Source organism: Chenopodium album, chromosome 14 (genome assembly GCF_948465745.1).
Source record: "Chenopodium album chromosome 14, dcCheAlbu1.1, whole genome shotgun sequence".
Lineage (NCBI taxonomy): Eukaryota > Viridiplantae > Streptophyta > Magnoliopsida > Caryophyllales > Amaranthaceae > Chenopodium > Chenopodium album.
The window spans coordinates 6,513,580-6,537,653 of NC_137847.1; the positions used below are offsets into that span (position 1 = coordinate 6,513,580).

General features: G+C 31.5%; 4 protein-coding genes across 5 annotated transcripts; 2 read left to right on the forward strand and 2 right to left on the reverse strand.

The window, feature by feature from the left end:
• The first annotated feature begins 751 nt into the window (after positions 1-751).
• Positions 752-4,005, forward strand: LOC145578732 (WAT1-related protein At4g30420-like). The gene is made up of 7 exons (XM_081636034.1): positions 752-930; positions 1,264-1,335; positions 1,576-1,692; positions 2,754-2,997; positions 3,150-3,308; positions 3,433-3,584; positions 3,819-4,005. Exons 1-7 carry the CDS (start codon positions 752-754, stop codon positions 4,003-4,005), a joined length of 1,110 nt encoding a protein of 369 aa, XP_081492160.1.
• Positions 4,006-7,004: 2,999 nt separating this feature from the next.
• LOC145578733 (WAT1-related protein At4g30420-like) lies at positions 7,005-9,844 on the forward strand. Its single transcript, XM_081636035.1, has 7 exons — positions 7,005-7,396; positions 7,902-7,973; positions 8,106-8,222; positions 8,655-8,892; positions 8,974-9,132; positions 9,252-9,403; positions 9,539-9,844. Exons 1-7 carry the CDS (start codon positions 7,215-7,217, stop codon positions 9,738-9,740), a joined length of 1,122 nt encoding a protein of 373 aa, XP_081492161.1. The 5' UTR covers positions 7,005-7,214; the 3' UTR covers positions 9,741-9,844.
• A 289-nt stretch (positions 9,845-10,133) lies between these two features.
• Positions 10,134-10,935, reverse strand: LOC145578734 (uncharacterized). Of its 2 annotated transcripts, none has more exons than XR_014098907.1 (2): positions 10,790-10,935; positions 10,134-10,679 (listed from the first exon to the last, which is right to left on the reverse strand). XR_014098907.1 is itself a non-coding variant. In XM_081636036.1 (2 exons), the coding sequence occupies exons 1-2, from the start codon at positions 10,809-10,811 to the stop codon at positions 10,358-10,360; spliced, it is 339 nt and encodes a 112-aa protein (XP_081492162.1). In that variant the 5' UTR covers positions 10,812-10,826; the 3' UTR covers positions 10,134-10,357. The 2 variants fall into 2 exon arrangements, 1 of the variants encoding a protein (XP_081492162.1); XM_081636036.1 differs by having other exon boundaries at positions 10,795-10,826.
• Positions 10,936-18,813: 7,878 nt separating this feature from the next.
• LOC145578735 (cytochrome c oxidase subunit 6b-2) lies at positions 18,814-23,588 on the reverse strand. Its single transcript, XM_081636037.1, has 4 exons — positions 23,467-23,588; positions 21,345-21,433; positions 21,121-21,202; positions 18,814-19,184 (listed from the first exon to the last, which is right to left on the reverse strand). Exons 1-4 carry the CDS (start codon positions 23,473-23,475, stop codon positions 19,131-19,133), a joined length of 234 nt encoding a protein of 77 aa, XP_081492163.1. The 5' UTR covers positions 23,476-23,588; the 3' UTR covers positions 18,814-19,130.
• Between the last annotated feature and the right edge of the window lie 486 nt (positions 23,589-24,074).

Consider the following 24,074-nt stretch of genomic DNA (forward strand, 5'->3'; position numbering starts at 1 on the left):
ATTCAAAGAAACAATCAAGCAAGCTAATAATTGGATGTGGTTGCAAATTAATTCCTCAGTATAAAACAACAAATTTATATAATTACTCCAAATTTCCAAAACACATATAAAAGCCACTTATTTTAAGAGATTATTAGACTAAACCTGACGTATATAATGCACATACTGGACGTAGTTGTAAAATTGAGACAGGGAGTATAACTTTACCAGAAATATCGTGATAGTTTCCTAGTATTCAGCGCCCCCATACAGCACATGAAATTGTAAAAGTCTTGTACAAATTCAGTTGTTGGCTAGCTTAGTCACTAATGACTGTGCACCTTATGGCAGCCAACACATACATTCACTAATTATAATATTTCTACCTTCCTTTAACAACCTTCATAAGAGTTCTACTCTTTTTTTTCAAATAAAAAATTTAGGGCTTTTTGAGTCATTATAATTGCCAAATTGTAAGATCCACCGATTTATAAATGATTATAAAAGCTAAATCACTCTAGAATCATGCATATTAATATAATTTAAAACAACATAACACAACATCTTTTGTCTTTTCAAATAATTTCCTTGATTCTATTATATTATTACTTTAGTTAGTTTTACGTACTATATATCATAATAAGCTTTATAATCTTAGTATAAAAACGGTCTTAAACAATATTTATAACTCACTAGCTCTTCACATATTATTGTAAATAATAATATACCTACAAAGTGAAGGAGAAAACTAATTAGAGAAGATATAACAAAGATGGGAAAGATGGAAGATCAATCACCAGCAATAGTGATGGTGTTATTGCAATGTATATTTGCAATTATGGCACTTTTAAATAGGGCTGCCCTTGTTAAGGGCATGAATCCTAGGGTCTTTATGTTTTATAGGCAAGCTATTGCCACTTTCTTCATGTGTCCTGTTGCTTTCTTTGCAAGGTAATTAGCACTAACATCAATTTCCTTCTCAATTCTTCTATGCTTCATGATCAAAATGTTTTTGTTATGTTAGAAATGGTCGTGCTACTAGGCATACGTTAGATTTCGGTTTAATTCAGCTTCTATTCGTCTGTGAAGTTAAAAGTTGAAAAAGATGGCGGATGGGATACCTTTTATATGTTTTAATCAATTTTGATAAACGTGCAAAAAATATTTCAGCAACGTAAACTATACATAGTTCTTGATTTCTATTTTTAACTCAAAAATGTATTGTTTAATTGTTTTATATTGAAGCTTAAGAAAATTCTTGTTGTAATATTGTTTAATTTGCAGGGGAAAATCATCAAGTGGTTCTTGGATGGGATTTAGGACCTTTCTTCTAATCTTTGTCACTGCTTTCGTTGGGTATGTCAAATTCTTGTTTGCATTTTGTCGTGTTCAATAAATAAATGAACAAGCTCGAAAATTATAAGCTACTCCATCTAGAAACATTATTTGTCATGTCTATATTGTAACTTATTATTAAATGACAAATAATGTTAAATCCAGACGGAGAGAGTACACATATAATTGTCAATTTTTTTCATTTAGCTCTTGTTTGTTTTCGGTCTAATGATTATTGGGCGCTTATTATATTTTTTTCAGAGTGGTGTTGAATCAAACAATGTACTTCGAAGGACTATTTTTGGCTTCATCATCAATAGCAAGCGCCATGTCTAATTTGGTCCCTGCCGTTACATTCTTGATAGCAGCTATCATGGGGTAACTAATTAAGTTACATATGTATGAATGACCAATCTATTATTTCATCACAAAATTCCTACTTGTAAGACCTGTCACAATTATTAAATTATTCAACTTTTTTTTTTTTTTTTTTGAGGAATATTAAATTATTCAACTACTAAAGAATCTGTCACAACTTAATACATAGAAATTAAAAGAATTTCCTTAAAAAATAATTGTGATCCTAGAATAAGCCTTTCCAAGAAGGTTGGAAAACATTTCAATTTAAAAGCAGATATATATAGATGTCACCATACCCTAAAAAAAAAAATAGTTCTAAAGTAGGATAAGTGAAGTAAAATAAAATATATGATGACTATTTAAAGGATACAATACTATATAAGATCATACAATTGTGAAAATCAATAAAACATAAAAATTATTTGGAATTGAATTAAGGGACATGATAGTAGGATTTCATCAAATCAACACATTGATGTCATTTTAATAAAACATAATCAATATAACTGTCATAATATACACCGTATAACTTACACATATACTCGTAAAATTATTTGATCTATTTTGTTAAAAGTTACTTTTACATATAATATATGAGAGGAAATACGCTCAAACGAAGAGATAGAGATAGATAAACATGCTTGTTTAAGAAAGAAAAAAAAGTCATATATAATCACGATTGTACACTAATAAAAAAGTAGCAATTCTTATATAATTAAATCTCATAAGTTACATTACAAAGCATTAGTATGCTAATAAGAAGCTAAAATTATAGGATTAGTAAAACCTTTAAAGAAAGAATATGAAATGTGAAACCATTAGAGCGTATTCTATTCAACTGATTATCACTACTTATCAGAACTTAAATGATCTTATGATATAATTGGACTTCTCCAAACTCATTAGGTATAAATTAAAGGTGAACAGATGTCAATCTAACATTAACCAATAGTGTCACAAATGTATACATTTTTATCATCATTTGGAATTTATTTTACTTTACAAAATTCATTATTTTTTGAGAAAATAATTAAACTAACTGTTATTACTTAAATTATAATGCATGAGAAATAATTTAGGCTAGAACAAGTGCATATGAAGAAGTTAAGCAGCATGGCAAAGATGTTAGGGACAATCTTTTGCGTAGTTGGAGCAGCCTGCATGTCTTTTCTCAGAGGCTCTAAATTACTAAACAACGTCAAACTCCCACCATCAACCAACTCTCTTTTGCTCAACTCTTTTGGAGGCGATGACACTTGGTTGATTGGTTGTCTCTTTATCTTTGCTAGCATGTGTTGCTGGTCATTCTGGCTCATTTTGCAGGTACGACTCTCTTCGTCCTTAAATAATACTTTTAATTTATAGGTCAAAAATAAAAGTCACGTACAACAAGTATACTATTTTGACATGTTCCATAAATAACCATACATCTATCATTAAGGTTTATATATTAATTGTATATGTTTCATAAACAGGTACCATTGACTGTGTGCTACCCTAACCACTTATCTCTGTCTGCTTGGATGTGTTTCTTCTCTATGTTACAATCCGGGGCAATCGCCTTGTTCTTAGACCACGATCCAGAAGATTGGAATATGACCTCAAATCTTGAACTCACTTGTTGCTTCTTTTCGGTATGTATAATTAACATATTCTAGTGTCTTTGTACATACAATATATTTAAAAAAAATGTTCGTATGAATAACCAAAACTTATATATATATTTGAAGGTCATATTCTCTTTATCTGTTTTATTAGGGAATATTTGGATCCGGAGTTCAATTCTTTGCACAAGCCTGGTGTATCTCGAAGAGAGGTCCACTCTACTCGGCCATGTTCAACCCTCTATGCACCGTTATCACAACTGTCTTGGCATGCATTGTTCTCCACGAAGAACTCTACGTTGGCAGGTACTATGACGTACTTAATATCATCCTCCGTTTCTTATATATTACAAGAAATTTTAGTTTTCAAACACGTACATATAAATAAATTGAGAAACGGTAGGTAAATGTAACCCTAACATAACGACTATGTGTATAAAAGTACGATAACACACTAACTGATGTAAATTGTACGTGATTTTGTTATAAATTCCCGTTAATCCTAACAAAGTGAATTGTTTTGTTGGTTATTTTTTTCAGTTTATTAGGTGGTGTTGGGGTGATCATTGGCTTGTACATTGTGCTATGGGGTAAAGCAAAGGAAAAGAGAGAAAATATAGAATGTGAAGATTTTGAAAGTGATCCGCCAAAAGCACCAAGCTTTAAGATTGTTGATGATCTGGAACAGCCATTCTTATTGACAGATAATTGTACTGAACAAGTTTAATTAGATTTAGCTGTAACTTATACCAAGTATTTATTATATTATTCTTTATTTCTTTAAAATGTACTTATATATAGTCCATTTTTTTTGACCAAACTCTATTTGGCCAGATGTTACATGTATCATGTATGTAATATAGAGCACATTACTAATTAGATGTCATCGAGTAGGGTCAATTTTGTTGATTAGTATGTTGTTGATACATGCCATTGTATTGGGTTATTATTTTTATTTCTCTGCTAGATGAGATTAATAACATAAATAATATGATAGACGATATTAATTAATAAGATGTTTGACAGTTTGAGCATTATCTTTCATTTTGCATCCATATGAAATACGAAGTATATACTCGTTCTATCCCTAAATAATACTCCGTAAGTTGCATACCATTTATATGAAATATTCATATTAATGACAGTTATAATAGCATAGCAGTACAGCAAAAACATTCAAATATATACTTTAGCAATTAATAATTTACGCCAAATTTAGACCAATTTAAATTATAGATTCAAAGTATAAATGTCTCCTTAGTACTCTAAAAAATGACATCATTAAAAAAAAAATCTCAATTAAAAAAAGTCATAAACCTTAGACAATTAAATGTTTTTTTTTTTTTTTTTTTTTTTTTTTTTTTTTTTTTAATATTACCCTGTTAACTTTTAGTTGCAACTTTGGAATATTTTATATCTCACAAATAATACCCCAAAGTTGTAACTAAAAGTTAACGGAGGTAGTATAACAATTTAAATTATTTAAACCAGCGCTAGCTTGTAAAAAACAGTAATCCGTATCATGCATAACAAGCAAAGTCACTTCTACAATACTAACTAGTAACCCATATATTACTACGTAAATAACCCCTATAATCGTAACAGAGTAACCCTTATAACTAATGGCGGACCTAGGTGAGTGATTGGGTGGCACGAGCCCCACCAAACATATTTTAGTTTCCTTTCTTTGGTTTAAATTAAATTATATTGATGATATATAAGGTTATATCTGCATAATTACTCTCTTTGTCCCTATTTTTTTTACCGCATTGGTTTAAAAACTTCAAAACCCTTGACCATAAATCCTCATTAATTAATAAAAAAAGATAATATAGTCATGTGGGGTCTTATTAAATTCGTCTCTCTCTCTCTCTCTCTCTATATATATATATATATATTAAAAAAACATGTTTGGGCTGTTGGGCAGCCTCTTAGTATTAACCCAGCCCAATTCAAGCAGCCTACCTTATATGGGCCTTGCAAAACACTTGTCTCAGTAGCCTCTAAGCCCAACTCAAATGAGTCTCAGCTAAATATAACACCCATGTGGCCATATATGAGATATGACTATAAAGTTAGGGTCTGTTCTCTTCAAATTATTTTCAGTTCAGTTCAGTTTCAATAAGTTCAGTTCAATTCAATTCAGTCAATTAGAACAGGCACTAAATGTGATGTTCTTCATAAGTTGATAGGTCACTCTAGTCTAGCTTATTAGCAAAAGAATTTGGGAAAGCCTAAGAAATATTTGGTACTCCTAACATATTTGTCCTCTATCAGAGTCGGTCATACAGACTCAAGAGTTAACCTATTGAGCTTGTTTCGGCCCGAGTCATGCCACGTAACATGTGGACATGAGGTATTGAGTTAGTTATCCTAGCTATGCACGGCCGCCTAAACACAACGCCGGCAGCCCACCCATTTTGAGCAGCATAGTTGTACCCGTAGTTAAATATTCGTATAGTCGTATGCCAATTAGAAGGACATTTTGGTCCCACCATTATTATCTCTAGTCCCCACCAACAGCCATTATGAGTTGTTCTTTTAAGGTGTGATTTGTACATGCAATTGTACAATGTACATACTAGTATATCAAATTGATCTTTGCAATCAAGTTTGCATGTGAGCTTATTTGGCTGGATTGTCTTACATTATAAAGTTCTGTAAATAGAAACAATGGCTATATTAACCAAAATGGAAAGTAATTCCTAACAATCTTAAGTCATTTTTAGGTGGAAGGAAATCTGCTTAGTCATATTTTGGTGGAAGGCAAGCTGGCAAGTAGTAGCAAGGACAAGGTAGCTTAGTCAATTAAGGAAGGTATGGTAGGGGGAAAATTTCACTTGTGTCAATTGTAAAATGATGCAATCTTGACCCGTTTCTTTTTGTTTTTTAATATTTTGTTTTTACTAATGAGCGTAAATTATTTAAAATTACAAAATTGCACATGATAATAATTTGTAATAATAACTTATTGTCCTAGTCTTAATGCATTAAGCATCAACAAAATGAAAGCTAAATATAAGGTACTAGTATACAAGTATATTGTTCGAGTTTTAAGGCTTACATAATCGAAATTTTAAACTAAGAATTGAAAGAAAATAATTATCCATAACACATTCATCAATATTTGTTCAATACTCATAGTAATATCTCGATTACAGTAAAATATTATATCTGATCTTATCCAAACTTATCTGGACTTACCTAAACTTATCATAATTTATAAAAGCTTAATTTAGATGTAATTTGAATTAGGATAACTCTTATCAAATTAAAACTTTTCTATTTTTCTTAAACATATCTTATTTAAACATATGAAATCTAACTAAATGAAAAATAAAGCGAACAGAATCAAACTTAAACGAGCTCCTTTCATATGACAATTTAGAAACTTTTACCTCCATACGGCATACCTAGTGGCTATGGAGTAACGAGTAATTAAGGAGTATGGTAATCTTGATTTATCAATTTAGGATGAAAACTTACATACCTTCGTAATTAGGTCATGAGCTCATGACTATATATAGTAGATGAAAAATAAAGCAACTAATGACAGAAATCCTAGTCATCCTGATAGAAACAAATCTATAAACCAATGAGGAGACTCGCCGCCGTGAATCATAATAATGCTACACTCCACTACCACAGCCACATGCAACGTACACAACACCTATAAAAATAATATCTTTAACAACTGTACTCTTTATAGCTTCAATCTCATCTTTCTGAATACAATTATTTTTACTTCTATATTCATATTATATGTTATCATTGATATTTATTGCAAATTAAATTACTATAATATATTATACAACTATACTTTTTTTAAAAAAAATATAGGTGTATAAATATATTATGTTGGTAAGAGGCCAAAAAAATTGAGAGAGAAATTCTATTTTGTGAAATAATTAAGAAGAGCCAAAGAAGAAGAAAAAAATGGGGGCATGGGAACATCAATTGCCTGCCATTGGAGTGATTTCCATGCAAGTTTTGTATGCTGCTATGGCTCTTCTTAATAGGGCGGCCCTTGTTAAGGGTATGAGTCCTAGGGTTTTTATTTTCTATAGGCAAACTATCGCGACTTTGGTGATTTCTCCCATTGCTTACTTTACAAGAAGGTTAGTGCCTATAATTGACACGATCAACATATATATATATATATATATATATATATATGTATGTATGTATGTATGTATGTATGTATGTATGTATGTATGTATGTATGTATGTATGTATGTATGTATTAATGTTCGTAAATTAGTATTTTACATTCTTTGATTACGGTGTAAAATTAATGATCTGATAGATTTTGATCAATAATTGTATTGTTTAACCTAGAGTAAAGTGTTTTTACTATGTCCATAGTATATGGAGTTTTTTTTAATCGCTACATATACCAATGGTGAGGTACGTTAACACGTGTGGTGTACAATATGGATGTACTGTAAACACCTCCGATTGTGTCTTTGTGCAAAATTAATATGTTCAAAATGCCTAAATAAATAGTTGTGATTTTGTGAATGGTTAGTGTTGTATAATACATTAGATACGATTTGTAATGATTCGCGTTAGCTTGAGTAATTAAATCAATTTGTGAGATTAATGTTAGTGTTTTATTGGCAGGGGAAGATCTAGTACTATGCCAAGTATGGGTTTTAAGAGCTTTCTTTTGGTGTTCATCACAGCATTTATTGGGTATGTTGTCTTAATACGGAGTACATATGATATTTAATTAACATCTTAATGATTGACCCATCAAATATTAAGTGTTACTAAATCTTTTTGATTTTGTTTCCAAATACTAATTTGATATTAATGTAAAAACAGGGTTACTCTGAATCAGAACATGTACTTTGAAGGATTATACTTGGCTTCCTCATCAATTGCAAGTGCAACATACAACTTGATCCCTGCTGTTACGTTTATGACTGCAGCGGCTGTCGGGTAAGACTGTAAGAGAGATATTCAAGGGTGTATTCTATTCAACTGAATTTTACTTATCTAAACTTACTAATGGTGTGCTTAGGAAAATCTATGAGATGAGTTACAATCATTATTTTTTGTGGTAAATTAGACTAATTGTATGATAATCCTTTCTTTTACAAAATTGAAATTTTGAGGTGTTTCATGATTTTGGCTAATAATCCAACTTGTGATCTACTCATAGCATCCACAACCTAAAATTTAGTGTATACAACATGTTCAACCATCCCGAATTTCAAACATCTTATCTCACATAAAGGTGTAGTGATCTTCAGTGTAATATTCATGAAATTGTTAGACTAATTCTGTTGTATAAAAAGTGTTAAAAGTTCAAATGAGAAATAAAATCTTTCCACAACTTTTAAAATTGATGAACTTTGCTTGGAATAATAGGTTGGAGCAAGTGAACTTAAGGACATTAAGCAGTGCAGCAAAGATACTAGGAACGACCTTCTGCGTGGTAGGAGCGATTTCTATGGCGTTGTTGAGAGGTCCTAAGCTACTTAATACTCAACTTCCACCACTCAATTTTGCATTGCTGCATTTGTATGCGGTTGACAATGCCTGGTTCTTGGGTGTTCTATGTCTCCTTGCTAGCAGTTGTTGCTGGTCCTTTTGGCTCATTTTGCAGGTACCTTTCAACTTTTATGTGGTTATAATGATTTGCTTTCCATTATTGCCACTACTTATAATCGTCTATTTGTGAAATCAGGTGCCTGTTAATGTGCGTTACCCTGATCACATATCTCTCTCAGCATGGATGTGTTTCCTATCAATGCTGCAAACTGGTGCCGTTGCCTTGTTCTTAGAGCCTGATCCTGTTTCTTGGAATTTAAGTTCGGGACTTGAACTCACTTGTTGCATTTTCTCAGTATGTATATAAGACTATTATCTAGACCAATTTTATAGTATCAGCCTTAAATCTTTAGCAATACACTGTGTACATGATTTATCTACTGACAAATGTGGCATGGATGGTTTAATCTGTAGGGAGTTATGGGATCAGGGGTACAATTCTTCATTCAATCCTGGTGTATCTCGCGTAGAGGTCCATTTTACTCTGCTATGTTCACTCCTCTAGCCACTGTCATAACTACTGTTCTAGCCTGTATTTTTCTCCACGAAGAAATTTACCTTGGCAGGTAACTACATGAACAAAAGATCAGTTTTTACAATCGATGTCTATATTTTTGATACATATTTGTTCGGTTTTTGGTAGCTGTAAACCTGTAAGGCTGTAATGCAATTAACACAGTTTTAACTTGATTTCCTCTCAGTTTACTAGGTGCTATTGCTGTGATCATTGGCTTATACGTCGTGTTGTGGGGCAAATCTGAAGAGCTAAGGGAAAATCTGGTTCTTACATCAGAAAAATGTCCAACTATAATAGCCCAAGAAAAGATAGGTGGTAAAATTGATTTGGAGCAACCACTTTTGACAGCTGATAATAATACTACTGATAAGGATGATGTTAGTTGATTGTAGAGTTGTAAAATCACATTCAATTTTGTGATCAAAATTGTAGTAGCTAGGTGGTGTTCATTAGTACATATCTCCATAGAATGTATGTGTGTAATGGATGCATTTTGATAGTGTATTGTTAGTCAATCAATTTTGCTATCTTCGGATATCATTGTTATAAATTTTGAACATATAGCATTCAGGCATGCTGTGCTTAAAAACGCTTGCACTTTCATGCTACAGGGTCCGGCTCATAACTCTATCAATAATGTAGCAAAGTTAAGTGGTTACTCGCCACTTCTTTGGACACAATACAGTTATACAGGTAAAACTTTGAAACACAGTATCAGCAGGTATCAAGAACAAGATAAATCAAACAGAGTATTAACAATGAGCTATGAACACGCCAAATGAGAAGCTCTGTCATAGTATAGAACAAAGTGATCAATATACACAGCAACATGACTAACATATAAACCGTATGTCCATATACACTACTACTAGTGTATGAAAATAATAGACAAACACAAGCTATGCAGAGATTAAAAAAAAAATTGAACCAGATAGTATCAAAACAGACCTAACATCTGTACAGATAACATTCTAAGTAATAGCACTGACTACGGACTGATCATCTAAAGGTCATCTTCAGCGATATGGCTTCCATGGATCAGCACTATCCCACCTGTTGTTGCGGAAGGCACAGCAACCAATAGAATATACGATGATGAGGAAGACAAGGAAAACGATGTTGATAACAGCAACCCTCTTCCAGTCACTCTTGAGGTTCTGCAGAAACCCGGCTTTGCACGAAGTGCAGTCATAGCAGAGAGTGGATGGGCTGTTGTTCCAGGCACCACAGTCGGGATTGTTTGAAGTGACATTTCCATTCTTAGTCCAGCTGGTTGGGCTTTCATATGCAAATTGGCAGTCTTCTGGGGGCTTACAGCAACCAGACTGCATAATGCAATAGATAGATGTTCAGTACAAAGCAAGAAAATCTTATAAACAATTTGATTATTATACAGAATAAATCTCAGACACACTGATAAAAATGAATCATTTACTTTACAAAATGCAGAGAGCCATACTAGAATGAAAAAAAAAAAAAAAAAAAATCAAGCAAAATAATTAGTAATCTCAAACTCAATTATCAGTTGATTTTTGTATGGCGGCGAAAACTCAAACAATACAAACTAAATCCAATTTAGGGCTCGGCTCAGCTCAGCTCGGTTTGGCTCAGATTGTTACAAAATAAAAATGACATCAAACTAGACAAAACTTTGAAATAGACAGTACCACCTAAAGAGTAAATATCTAAACACTTGCAAATTGCAATTGATGTAACACAAAAACATCTAACCTTATCAAGAGTTGTAAAAACTAATGATTCAAATAGGAATGACCAAGAAATACAAAAGGAATTTTCAATTTTATCCAACAAAGAGAAAAAGTCCTACAAAGCAAAAGACCATTTCATGATAACAAACAAAAAGGCTACAGTTAATTAATCTAATTTTTTATTTTTTTTTTGCCCAAAATATTAAAGGATCTTGTTAAGTGCATGAATGTTGATCAATTGATCATGCGTGACTTTTGTTCTATTGAGACTAGCTTGTGGTTTGTGCTGCTTGCTCAAATTGATCATGAGATTTTTTGTGAGTTTGTGGAGTTGACAAGGTGATTGAGGGTCTAAGCTTGGACCCATGAAAAAAAATCGGCTCTCTTGTGTCGTGAGACAAGATATTTGGTTCTCCTTGTGTCGTGAGACAAGGTTTGTGAGTTGATTCGAGCATGATTTTGCTCCTTTAGATATGAGTGTGGTTTACTCCGACCAATAAGAGATTTGAGTGTGGTTTACTCTAAAAGACCATTAAGAGATTTGAGTGTAGTTTACTCTGAAACACCAATAAAAGATTTGAGTGTGGTTTACTCTGAAAAAACCAATATTTGATTGGAGCTTGGTTTTGCTCTGAAAAAACCAAAATTGTTATATTTGCAGGTTCGAAAAGAATGACGTTCCTGCTGCTTGATTGATGACTGATGAGTTCGAAAAGATGAACGTTCTCATCATTGAAAAAGAAGAAAAAAAATTGAAGGCGACATCACAAGAGTGTGCATCTCGGCTTCAACAAATTGAAGAATTTCCAATCGCAACATTCGTGTTACTGTCGTTACGATTGCGGGAGGGTGTTAAAGATATGTGATATCGGAAAATATATGTGTGATATATTTTCCGTAGATATCATTAAGAGAATAATATATTTAGGATATTAATGTTAAGATATTATTTTGAGAATATATCTTTAGGGTTTATGGTTATACTAGTATATCTTTTAGGGAAGATTGTTTCCTATCTTATGAGCTTAAATTTTGTATAAATACTCTACCTATTGATAGAATAATAATCAAGCAATACAAACTATTCTATTTCCTCTCTAATTTAGCACAAGTTCATGTATAAAAAATTGGGATACAACTAACCAATATATACGGTCAAAATCCTCCATCTCTATTTGTTCATCAATTTTAATACCAACTACCAAGCTTAACATGTTACTATTTCTTTGCATTGCTTAGGTACATTTCATCACTAGTTAATTTACCTATAAAACTACAAACTCCAGTAATTTCATAAACCTTATTCATATAAATTTGTTTTAGTGTCTTAGCTTATAGGACATTGCTACATCACTACATAATTATCCAACTCAATTTTTAGCCTACAAGAGTAAAGTTTAGCCATGTCAAATCTTCTTATTATTCATTGTATTTTTGTAGCGAGAATTTTCTATTGTACTATATAATTACAAGGTGTATGTATCAATGGTGTGACTGCTGAGAGTGACCTAAACCAAATGCCTTGATAATTTGGAATTACAAAGCCAAAAAAAATTAGAACCAAACAAAAATAATAATTGCAATAAAGAGATAAACTACTTCTTCAAACAATTATTCCATAGTTATTTAATTGGTTGTAAGAAATAATCAGATTATCCGACCCATTTTTATTGGCTGAAAAAAATAATCATTTAGCACGTGAGGTATTGTTTCTGTGAGTCATACCAAAATTAGCACAAGTCGTCGTCAGATTTGTTGTCCCATTTTCAAATTCAAGAAACAAGAGGGCTTAATTTAATTAATAATACGTATTAATTTTTTCATAATTTTTAATCTGCAATTAATCATAAGGATTAAAGAAATGTAGGGAATCCAAAGAAAATAGAGTACAAAGCAACAACAACTCTATAGTCACGGTGCAAAAGTATCAATATTTTTGTTGGGTCAAATCATGAGAAGAAAATATCAATAATGTCTCAAATTTTGTTCAAATTAAAATACGAATAATCAAATGTACCATAATAATAATTGTACGATGTATTGTAATTATGTTGTGGACCTTTAACATTTTTTTTTTGTTGGGGGCTGGGAGCAAACTTCCAACCTATCGATTGAATAGGTAAACATCATGTCCAGGCATCAAGATTCAAGAATTGTTAAATTGTTATTAATCACAAAGTTCAATGTAATTCTCATTCACCATATCACGGCCACAATACATCAATATATAGACATAGAATAGTTGGGGGGCAAGCCCTAATATTAATTCTTTGAAGATAAACTTCTTAAGATACACCACAATCTTTTCACAATAATGTCTTTTACAATATCTCACAATATTTGATATTATATTATCCCAATACCCCCTCAAGTTGGAGCATACGGGTCACAAATGCCGAACTTGCGAAGTAAAAAAAAAAAATCAAATTTAACCTTTCCTAAGGCCTTGGTGAAAATGTCTGTCAACTGAACTGTTGTAGCTTAGACACATAGGAAGGTTTGATGGTGCTATCGGTAATTGCATCTCTCACAAAGTGACAGTCAGCCTCTATATGCTTTTGTTCATTCATGAAAAACTGGATTCTGCGCAATGTACAATGTCAATTGACTATCACAACATAGGTGCAAGCCATTCTCATGTCGCACATCTAAATCTCTCAAAAGCTGCTTTAGCCAATTCAACTCACAAGTCACAGCTGACATTGATCTATATTCTGCTTCCGACAGACTTTTAGCCACTGTAGGTTGCTTTTTGGTCTTCCATGACACAGGAGATAGACAAGCAACACAAACCAACCTATCAAGGAGATGTTGTAAAAGATATTAAATAAGAATACATTCATTATAAATTTTATGCTCATGTAGTATCCAATGTAAGACGTGGTGATTGGGTTGTTTAGTTTGGGTCAATAAGGATCAAGCAAACTATTGTTGATTGATTACTGAAAATTTCAGTTAGATATTTTAGTAATTCATGCATTTACCAAGTCTATTCTATTGTTAAGTTCATATATATATTAGCTAGCTAAGGCGGCTTGTCAAAGCTTAAAACAATAATTTAGACATGTTTGTTAATGCAACTTCAGTTTATTTATTTTTATTTTTTTTGGGTTCATGTGTTATGTTGTTACCTACATTCATTCTCAAGTCTATAACACTTTATTTAAAACAAATTATGATGAATAAATTAGGAAATTCCACGGCAGTTTGATGACTAGTCATGAAGATAAAATCCAAGTATGACCAACACAATTCATGATTTTGTGTATCCTATCTATTTATTGAAAAATTATTCATGCATGTAATGCAAAAGAATATGTCATCACTCATCAAGCTAAGCTACAACTTAGTTTTTGACATGCATTTTTTCAACAAATTAATTAGTTAATACTTGTATTGTTGTAGACGATAGACAACCCTTCTTCTGTATAGATTTGCTCATGCTCCTAGTTACACGATATATATATATATATATATATATATATATATATATATATATATATATATATATATATATATATATATATATGTATATATATATATATATATATATATAAGCTAATATGTTGCTACTCCTTCCCTCTTTTTTCACAAAATGCTACGGAGTAATATTATTACACATTTAACCAATAAGAGTTAGCTAAAATGGGAAGTAACTTGATGTCGTTTAAGGGATGTCTCGGGTTCGAGGTCGCCGTATGCAGAAACTCTTGTTGGGAGACTCACCCACCATAAGCCAGGTGTGCTACCCGAGGCGGATCTAGATGTAGTCGGAGCTAACTAGCTAAGGTCCGATAAACCGGGTGGGCATCCTAAGAAAAAAATATTATTACACATTTACACCATATATACCAGAATAATGCTAGGTTACCTATCGATTGATTAGAAATTAAACATGACATTATTATATTATTGTAGGTTTGAATTTGAAGGTCATAATTTGAACATGGCATGAAAACTGAAAAGAAGACATGGATTATTGGATTTCTTATATTCTAGTAACGCAGTGTGGTTTTTAGCATGTATATACGCACATAGCATGCATGGAAGGCATGCATTTGGTAATGAGACCATATACGACCACCCATACATTATTTATATTATACTTCCTCCGTTCTATTAATATTGCAACAAGGATGAAATCACGCATCCCAAAACACATTTTATATGCTAAATATCTATAATTGTGTAAGAATAAAAATTATAAAAAGTTATATTGTGAAAGTATTTTATGAGACGAATCCAACAAGATCCCACATGATTATATTTTGCTTAACAAATAAATCATATCATATGGTTAAATAAGAGTGATAAATAATGCAAAAATTCCATTGTTACAATATTAATAGAATGGAGGAAGTATTCACTATAAGTTTATAATATATACGTAGTATGTGTAAAATTTTGTAGCAGAATATTCTAGCTGATGACAAATATATATTATATATACTTGTACATTGTTATTGGCAGTGAAAATAATTTACATATACAAGTTGCAACTTTCAATTAGCTAGTTTTTTTTTTTTATTAATACATAGAATTATTGGCCAATTTTTTTTAATTATTATTTTAAGTGTATGTGATGGTTAGCTATCTAGTTATTTTACTTGTACTTAAAAATTACAGAGTATATTTTATTGACCGCCGTCTTATTTTTAATTGTACATGTTGTAGAACTAGTCAATATGCATTAAAATCATGTTCAATGACATCAATATTAATAAAACTATGAATAAACTATGGAGTAAATTAAAATGTTTATAATATACTATATTTCAGTTAATTAATTGTTTTGTTCTATGTAATGATTTATTGATTAAATAGAGTAAATTATTAAAATATTTATGTAATATGGACTAAACAAATAACGTTAAACAAGTGTTATTTAGTATTTTTTTTTTTAAAAAAAGTGTGCTGCAATGTAATGATAGATTTTATGTGCATGCCACAATGGTACGTAATGCCAATTCTTTCAAAAATAAAATGTTTTCAATTTTTGTTCATGATGTTTAATAGAAAATATTCCTCAAAAGAAATGTTTAATAGAAAATATAATTGTAGAAATTAGTATATAAAGAAAGGGAAGAAATTAACATTAGTGTTTCTAGTACCAAATTTATTGACTTTGTTTAAGTTAAGGGTGCTGATATTGCCAAGGCAAAAAAAAAACCATTTCCAAGGCAAATTATCTACCCGCTGCCCGTAATATTTGAGAATCTAAAATATGTCAAACTTATTAATTCAATAATATACTTTGTAATATTTTATTGCCTTAATAATATTATTAATTACTTACTTACGGTAAGTAATATTATTAATGAATTAATAATATACTAATTCAATAATATAAAATTTTAATTTCATAAAATGCATTTTTTTTTCAATTCGTAGTTTTGAAATTTAATATTTCTCTCCGGATTAGTTATGTTTATCGTCTGCTATTTTTAAACATTTGTAATTTAATATTTGCATTTTTTTTTAATCAATGATCCAATGATTTTTTTTTTTTTTTTTTTTGATTTAATAAAATTTGGACCATTTTTGTAGCTGTTGGAAGTTTTGGTTTATACCTATTGCAATAATCAATTCGTAGTTTTGATTGTTTTGATTCTTCTTGGAGTATTGATTATTAGAATAATATAATGCATGTGTGTGTATATGTAGTGATTTAGTTTATGTGGAGGTGAAGATCATATGCCGATTTGGTATGTGCCAGAATAAAGTGATTTAATTGTTATTGGCAACATTATAGGCAATAAAATATTACAAAGTATATTATTGAATTAATAAGTTTGATATATTTAGATTCTCAAATATTACGGGCAGCGGGTAGATAATTTGCCTTGGAAATGGTTTTTTTTGCCTTGGCAATATCAACACCCTAACGTTTTGTGCTTTTGAAAACCTTTCCAACCACCTTTATTTTATTTTATTTTTATTATAAAAAATAAAATAATTAAAAAAAAAAAAAACAGCACTCTTTATTTTGAAGGTTTGCATGCAGCTTAGCTGCAGCACTCTTTGGGTGACAAATTGATGATAAGTTTGTAACGGTCTACTATTTGCATGTTTCGTAATTGGTTTTGGTTTCTCATAAAATTGCGTGAAGTATATATTTTTATTTGTTTTTTTTTTTTTTTTTTTTTTTTTTTTTTTTTTTTTTTTTTGTAAAAAAAAAACAAATCATAGACAGTAAAATTCAATGAAACCACGTCTCAATAATATAACCATATATGATACGGAGTAGTTGATCCTCCACATTAGAGTTAATGATTTATTAAGCTATATAAGATAAGATAGAACTATTAAGTTAAAATAACATGAAATAAATTTTAATAAGTTCAGATTTCCCATGATATATAAGGGCTAATTAGCTAAAATCAGATCTAATAAATCTTAGTAATAAAATTCAATAAGATAAAATAAGATGTCTGAAAAAAAAAAATTAAGGTAAACTAAGATAGATAATTGCTTTAAATGACGTTATATACTATTTATTTCAACACGATCCATCTTTTTGGACAAAATGTACTGAAAAAACTCATGTTAATTCATGAGAATGGTTATTGCTCCTCGATATGATGCACGGATTCAACCGTAAGAAATATACTTGTATAATGAGACTATCAAAGCATACTTAATTTGATTAAGGAAATAATCCCATGGTATACTAATTTATATGTTAACCTGATAGACGCGGGCCTGGGCCGCACCCGCAAACTAAGAGAGAGAGTCCACTTCACAAGTCTAAGGAGGTTCCATCCTAAAACCATATGGCAATAGGAGGAGTAGCCCCTTAGCCTTATAAAGTGTTTAATTCTCTCTTCTTCAACCAATGTGGGATACTTACATGTGGTGACACTTGAGAGGTTTATTCTTCAACATAATCAAACGACCAAATAGAAACTAAAGCTACCCATGGGCATAGCTCTACTATAAGTCTATAAGTGACAAAAAATTCAAGTGTGCATCGTTGGAATTGAAAAAATAAAAAAAGGTGATATGAATGGAATATTGTTGTAGTTGTTTGTATTTATCTACTAGCTACCCACTAAGAGGACAATTGACAAGGTGTCGTCCAAGCAAATGCAATTTAAGACCCATCAAATTTAAATAATATGGTGCCACTTAGTATAATGTTTGCCTCATCTTTTAGAGCTGGCTTATTCGCCATAATGCACTACCACCCTCTTTTTTTTTTTTTTTTTTTTTTTCACAAGTGAAGAATTGAAGATTCAGACATCCTTTTCTTATTTGATCTAATCTATGGCTACATTTTTCTCAAAATTTATGTATGCATATTGTAAGAAAATAATACAGTAGTTTATAACATAAAGTATTTCAATAAATTAATATGGGTTAGTATTGAACTTAACCGCGGCAATAGGATATAAAGTCAAATCTCAAAATCAACAAGCTCTAATAAATTAATAATATAAGTAAATTTGAGCTAATTATATTAGAGTCAATAGAATTAAAAACAACGTTTGATATTCTACTTGCTAAAGAAAAACGAGTAAAATTGTGGAAGAAACTACGTTAGCAAATGAAATGAAGGCAAAATGCAACGGCTTCATGAGGCAGTTATAAACACGTTTATATGAATTTACACTTCTTTCACCAATCTTTGACTAAAAGACTGGTTCTAGGAAGATAATAAAGATGTGAAAATACTCCAAGCGTGGAAATATACTCGGTTCATTTATACATTTAAAATAAAATCAAGTTTAATTTGGATCAAATTCAAAACTTCACAAAAGATGAACTTTCTTAGAAATTCTCGGCCAAATTTGGATCAACCTATGCGCTCAGGCAATAGCATGGTCGAAAATATAGAATCAATACACAAGCAACGCAATTAAAGATAACCATTATCTGAAACTAACAATGAAGTTAGTCACACATTGTGTGGACAGCAATGAGGATAAAATATGAAAATTTCAATGGAAATTTATATCAATCCAGCCAAGTTCAGGGAAAAAAAAAAAAGTGAATAGTTGAGGAAAATCGAGAGCAATTTAAAGTTTCCAAGTGCCAAAAGATTGATCTTTATCAAGCATTAAGTCACTACAGAGGCCCGGGAAAAGTCCCATTCTCCCTCTGCTCGTTCCAGCGATCAACCTGCCAACAGTTACAAGGAATCCATCAAAATGTGATATTCGCCTCAATTAATTGCCTTCACAACACTAGGAAACATTGCATGAGAAAACATTAGTACAGAACATAAAATTTTTATAGCAGCCAATTTGTTGGTTGCTATTACTAAGCTCATTTTGTTGGTTATCATTACTAAGATTGTTTATAAGGTTCCAATTTAAGGATTAAGGACAAGAAACCACCCATTAGGGAATTATTCGTACTACTACTCTAAAATGAAAAACATTACAGTAATTACAAAACAATCATATATGGCCAAAAACCAACTGTGCCACCTTTTCGTGGTTTCTATCCAACCACCATTAACTTCAGCACATATCCACCAGACCGCCACTCCATCCTATCCCAACTACCCCAAATACCAAACTGTTGCCCTTCCATTGTTACAACTTCTAGAAGTGGATCCACTTTGATTGCATTATCACCATTTGAAATCAAGAGAATAGAGTATAGCAAAAAAAAATATAGGGTAGGGGTTTCAAACCTTTTATTATAGACAACAATCAAGACACTTATTATATTCACCAATTTTATGTTCCAACAAAAGCTAAAAAGAATGATGGCTAGAGAATTATAAGTGAAAATGATATACACCAAGGTGCACCCAAGGGTAATTTTTGTTTATTTGATGATTGAATGAGCAATAATCATCAAAATGAACAAAAATACCCTTAGTTGCACCATGCAACCGGGTGTATATAAGAATCTCCGGAGAATAGGAGAGGGGGCTAACTGGTTAAGTAGTGAGGTAAAGAGAGAAAATGACAAAAAAAAAAAATTAACTTGGTTTCAGCATGAGAAAGGTGGAAAGTTCTAAAAAGTAGGTTTTGGTTAATTTTCCATAGCATGGTGCTGTTAAACCTTCTGAATACGATATATATCAGCAATACCACAGAGAACTGTATAAATACAAACATTAGCTCGACTAGTATAGATAAAGCATCCCATTATGAATTTATGATACTTTGATCTTTCCTCCCTCACCCTAGTCATTTCCAGTGGAGCAGGTCCATTAGAAAGAGGAGGGTGTGCTCAGGAGAAAAGGTATCGACCCTGTCTTTGAGTCCTGAACTACCCTCCTCCAGTCCTGTGCTCGCTTCGATTTTAATTCTCCACGTGCGTAGTAAAATAAAGAGGTATTTTACAATAGGTGTCAGTTCGGTTAGTTTGGATTGAGATGGATGCACAGAGATCGGTTTTAGTCTCCCTCAGTCAGCGAATAGAAGATTGAAATGGAAGTAAATTTTGTTTTTGTGGGTAGGTTAAAGTAAGACACTGAAAGCTGGTAATTTAAACTGCAGTTCAAATTGGCCCTTTTGATTCTACAGTTATATGATGAATGGAAAGATAAGACAAGCAAAGCTTTCAATTTCCTTAGAAATCGACTCTCAACCATAAGAGAAAAATCCTTGCAACAACCATAATACCATGAGGCGCAAGCAATGGATGACAAAAAATTTCCCATCTTCAGTAATCAGAAAGATATATGGATGCTATTTTTTCTCCACTTCAACAGGGTACGTGGAGGAATGATAAGCTCATTGATCAATTGGTGGAAATTTTGCCAAGAAAATGCCAAAGGGAATTTCAAGATCATTTTTAAAATATGGGTTTGTGGCAACAACAGTGAATGGCACCAACAGAGAATCAGCTGTGAAAAATTACTTCAGTAGATTCACTATCTTAGAGTGAGGACCATCTAAAACACCAGTAGGTTGTAACAAAAAGGATATATTTGTGTCCTCATGGGAAGGAAATAGGAAGGAAGGTAAATAAGTTGACTAGGATCTTAATGACAAGATCTTTAAAGACTAACTTGTAGATAATATTGACCTCAGTAATAGTTCATAAATAAAATCATGTATAGCTTGTAATATATTGGATTTTTCATAGGACTTACCCATTCACCAGGACAAAGTGCACGATAGAATCTAGCAAACTTTTCACAAGCATCGGACTCTTCACCCTTAGCTGCTGTGCACCTGAGATAAATATCCATTAAACAATATCCAGGTTGGAATAGATTCATCTAGTATTTGTATCCATAACTAGCTTGTGAATTAAAAAATTAGGAATGTATACATTCACATAAGCAGGATATGCCAGAAAAAGCAAAATTGATACCTGTGGAATTCAATATATCTGGTGAAACAGTGTCGAGTTTGATTTGTTGTTGGAAATCGAAAATCAGCTGGAGCAGTCTTCAGTTCGATCTGTAAGCCAATAAATATATATAATATCATTTACAAAAAAAAAAAAAAAAAAAAAAAGGTAGCAGAACTATACGTAATTATGTAAACAAGATGAACCTGTCCTGTTGATTACAAAAGCATTGAATCATTTGAATGTGTATTTGATATGGTACATACTTTTATGAAACAATAACTTCTACTTGTATACACTCCATATTTCTATTTCCGAAGAAGCCACCTTTTAAGACTTTCTTTGTATGGAACCACCTTTTACATAATTTTTTCTTTGACAATAACGACTCTTGAAATTTCCTTTCAAAGAGGACTGGTAATTCCTATCTCACTGCTTATGTAAAGTGCAAATAGAATTATTACCTCACCTAATGATCCCCAATTTTATCTCCTGCTCTTAATATGTATTTTCCCTCCCAATTCTTCAATCAAAACATAGCTTGAAAATAACTCATTTACTATCATGCAATAACTCCCAATCCCAGACTCTCATTAATTATATGATACCCAAGAGATAGGATTTTAAAGTTTAATGCATAACAATTATAGCAATAAAATGAATAAATAATTGCCTTCAAATTGTCTTTTATGACACATTTCTAAGTGTAAAGTGTCTCTCTTTTCCAATCATTATAAAAATCCCAAACTATTAAATCCTACTTTTTCATAGACCTCTTCTCCAAGAGCAGGCTTTCGATTTCAAATATGATTCCTATTACTAAGTATTTTGTGTCTGCTTTGATCAAAATATATTAGAATTGTGGAGTAATGTGGGACATCTGTTCCCCCCCCCCCCCCCCCCCCCTCTTCCCTTTTTTGGGTGCAAATGTCTGAAAAATGATAGGTGACAAGTTAATGGACAAGACCAAATATCTGAGCATATTTTTGGCAGCATGGTCTAAATTAGTGTTTCAAAAACCAGAATGAACTATCTCTCAGATTTGCATATCTTTAAAGAGTTAAATTCTTTAAGTACTCTTTATGAAGGGAGGCTTAAATTTAATCTGAATTAAATTTATAATTAGCACATGATGATTAAATTTAAGCCTCCCTTCAAAAAGAGTACTTAAAGAATTTAACTCTTTAAAGATAAGCAAATCTTCATAATTCGTAGTTGATCAACTGATCAAAGCTCTACAATGCCACTTGCCACCCATAAAGATAGTCTTCGAATTTGAACAAATACAACTTGTCCAAACAAAATATAAACAGAAAAAATTTGAGAATTGAGGAGGAATCACAGGGAATGGAAGACGTTTTACATCGTCCATACCATTTAATACATATTATATTTCTTCCCATAAACTCCCTCCCAAAATGAAAGGCCCTTGTTTCTTTCTTGGTTAGGAGAAGAGAGGTAAGACCAATCACTATTATGCATTTATATTATATGAAGCTGCATTTTGCTTAGTTGTTCATTCTTTTCAAAATATATCTACAGGTTATGTGCATTACAGCCAGCATTAGGCTTTTGTAATCCCGTTGCACCTCTAAAATGAAGCGCGAAAGGTTCACTACATATACATGTTTAGAGTATTTTTGGACACCTTTTCATCACATCTCTTCTGGAAAACCCTCGAAATCGATCAAAACACACTATAAAGCTTCACAAAATTACAAGGGCGTAATATCATTATCATTTGTCTCGAAGGAAACAAGTTCTTGCTATTAATGAGATATTGTAATATGGATTAAAGCTCTGGTATAGTTTCTGTCGTGCAAAATACTCAAAGATTACAAATTTTGCCCAAAATCATAAACATCGCAAAAATTGAAATTTCAATTGTAATTCAATTCAAAAACAAAGCAAAATAACGTAGAAATTTCACTAGATCACCGCGCTTGCATTAATTCCACAAATAAACGTAGAAATTATCGATAATTTCGAACAAAAATCATATAATGCATTCACCAATAACAGAATTCAAATTGGCAAAATTAATCGCAAAATTCAATTAAAATTGCAAATTATAAATAAAATGCGTGAGATTCAGGAGAATATAAAAGAGAAATCGATAACGATGAAGAACAGGGAGAATTACCTCGTCCATTTTCCGATCAGATCAAACGAAAGTGAGAAGCGAAACGAGGAAAGAGAAAATATGCAGATTATTGTTCTTAATTGCAGGAAAATGAAGTTAATGGTCCTTTTAGAAAACAAAACATTTGTTGGTTTTATTTGACTTGGCCCAACCTGGTAGTAATAAGGTAAATGGGCTTGAGTGACTTAACTGACTGGATGGATTTATGGAGTTGGCAAGATTTCTCATACAACGGTTACCAATAACGACTAAATTTGTCAGAAAGGAATGGTGAATTGGACAATTGGTTAGGCTGAATTCAAGCTTAGTACAATGAAGAGTTTTAGTTGAAGTCAAATGAGCTTAATTTATAACTGAAGGTTATGATTAAATTTCATGACATGCCTTGTATAAACCTGAAAAAATGAACATATTATAAGTTTATGACACAATAACTATGAATATACTTCAAACAAATTGACAAGTTTATATAAGGCATGACGTATTTAAAGAACGTGTCAATTTTTTAAAAGTACATTTTAAAGGGCATGTCGTTGATGTAATCAATTAAGGCCTTGTTCAACTTCAATTACCAAATATAAACATGATTTGAGTTTAGTAAGATATAT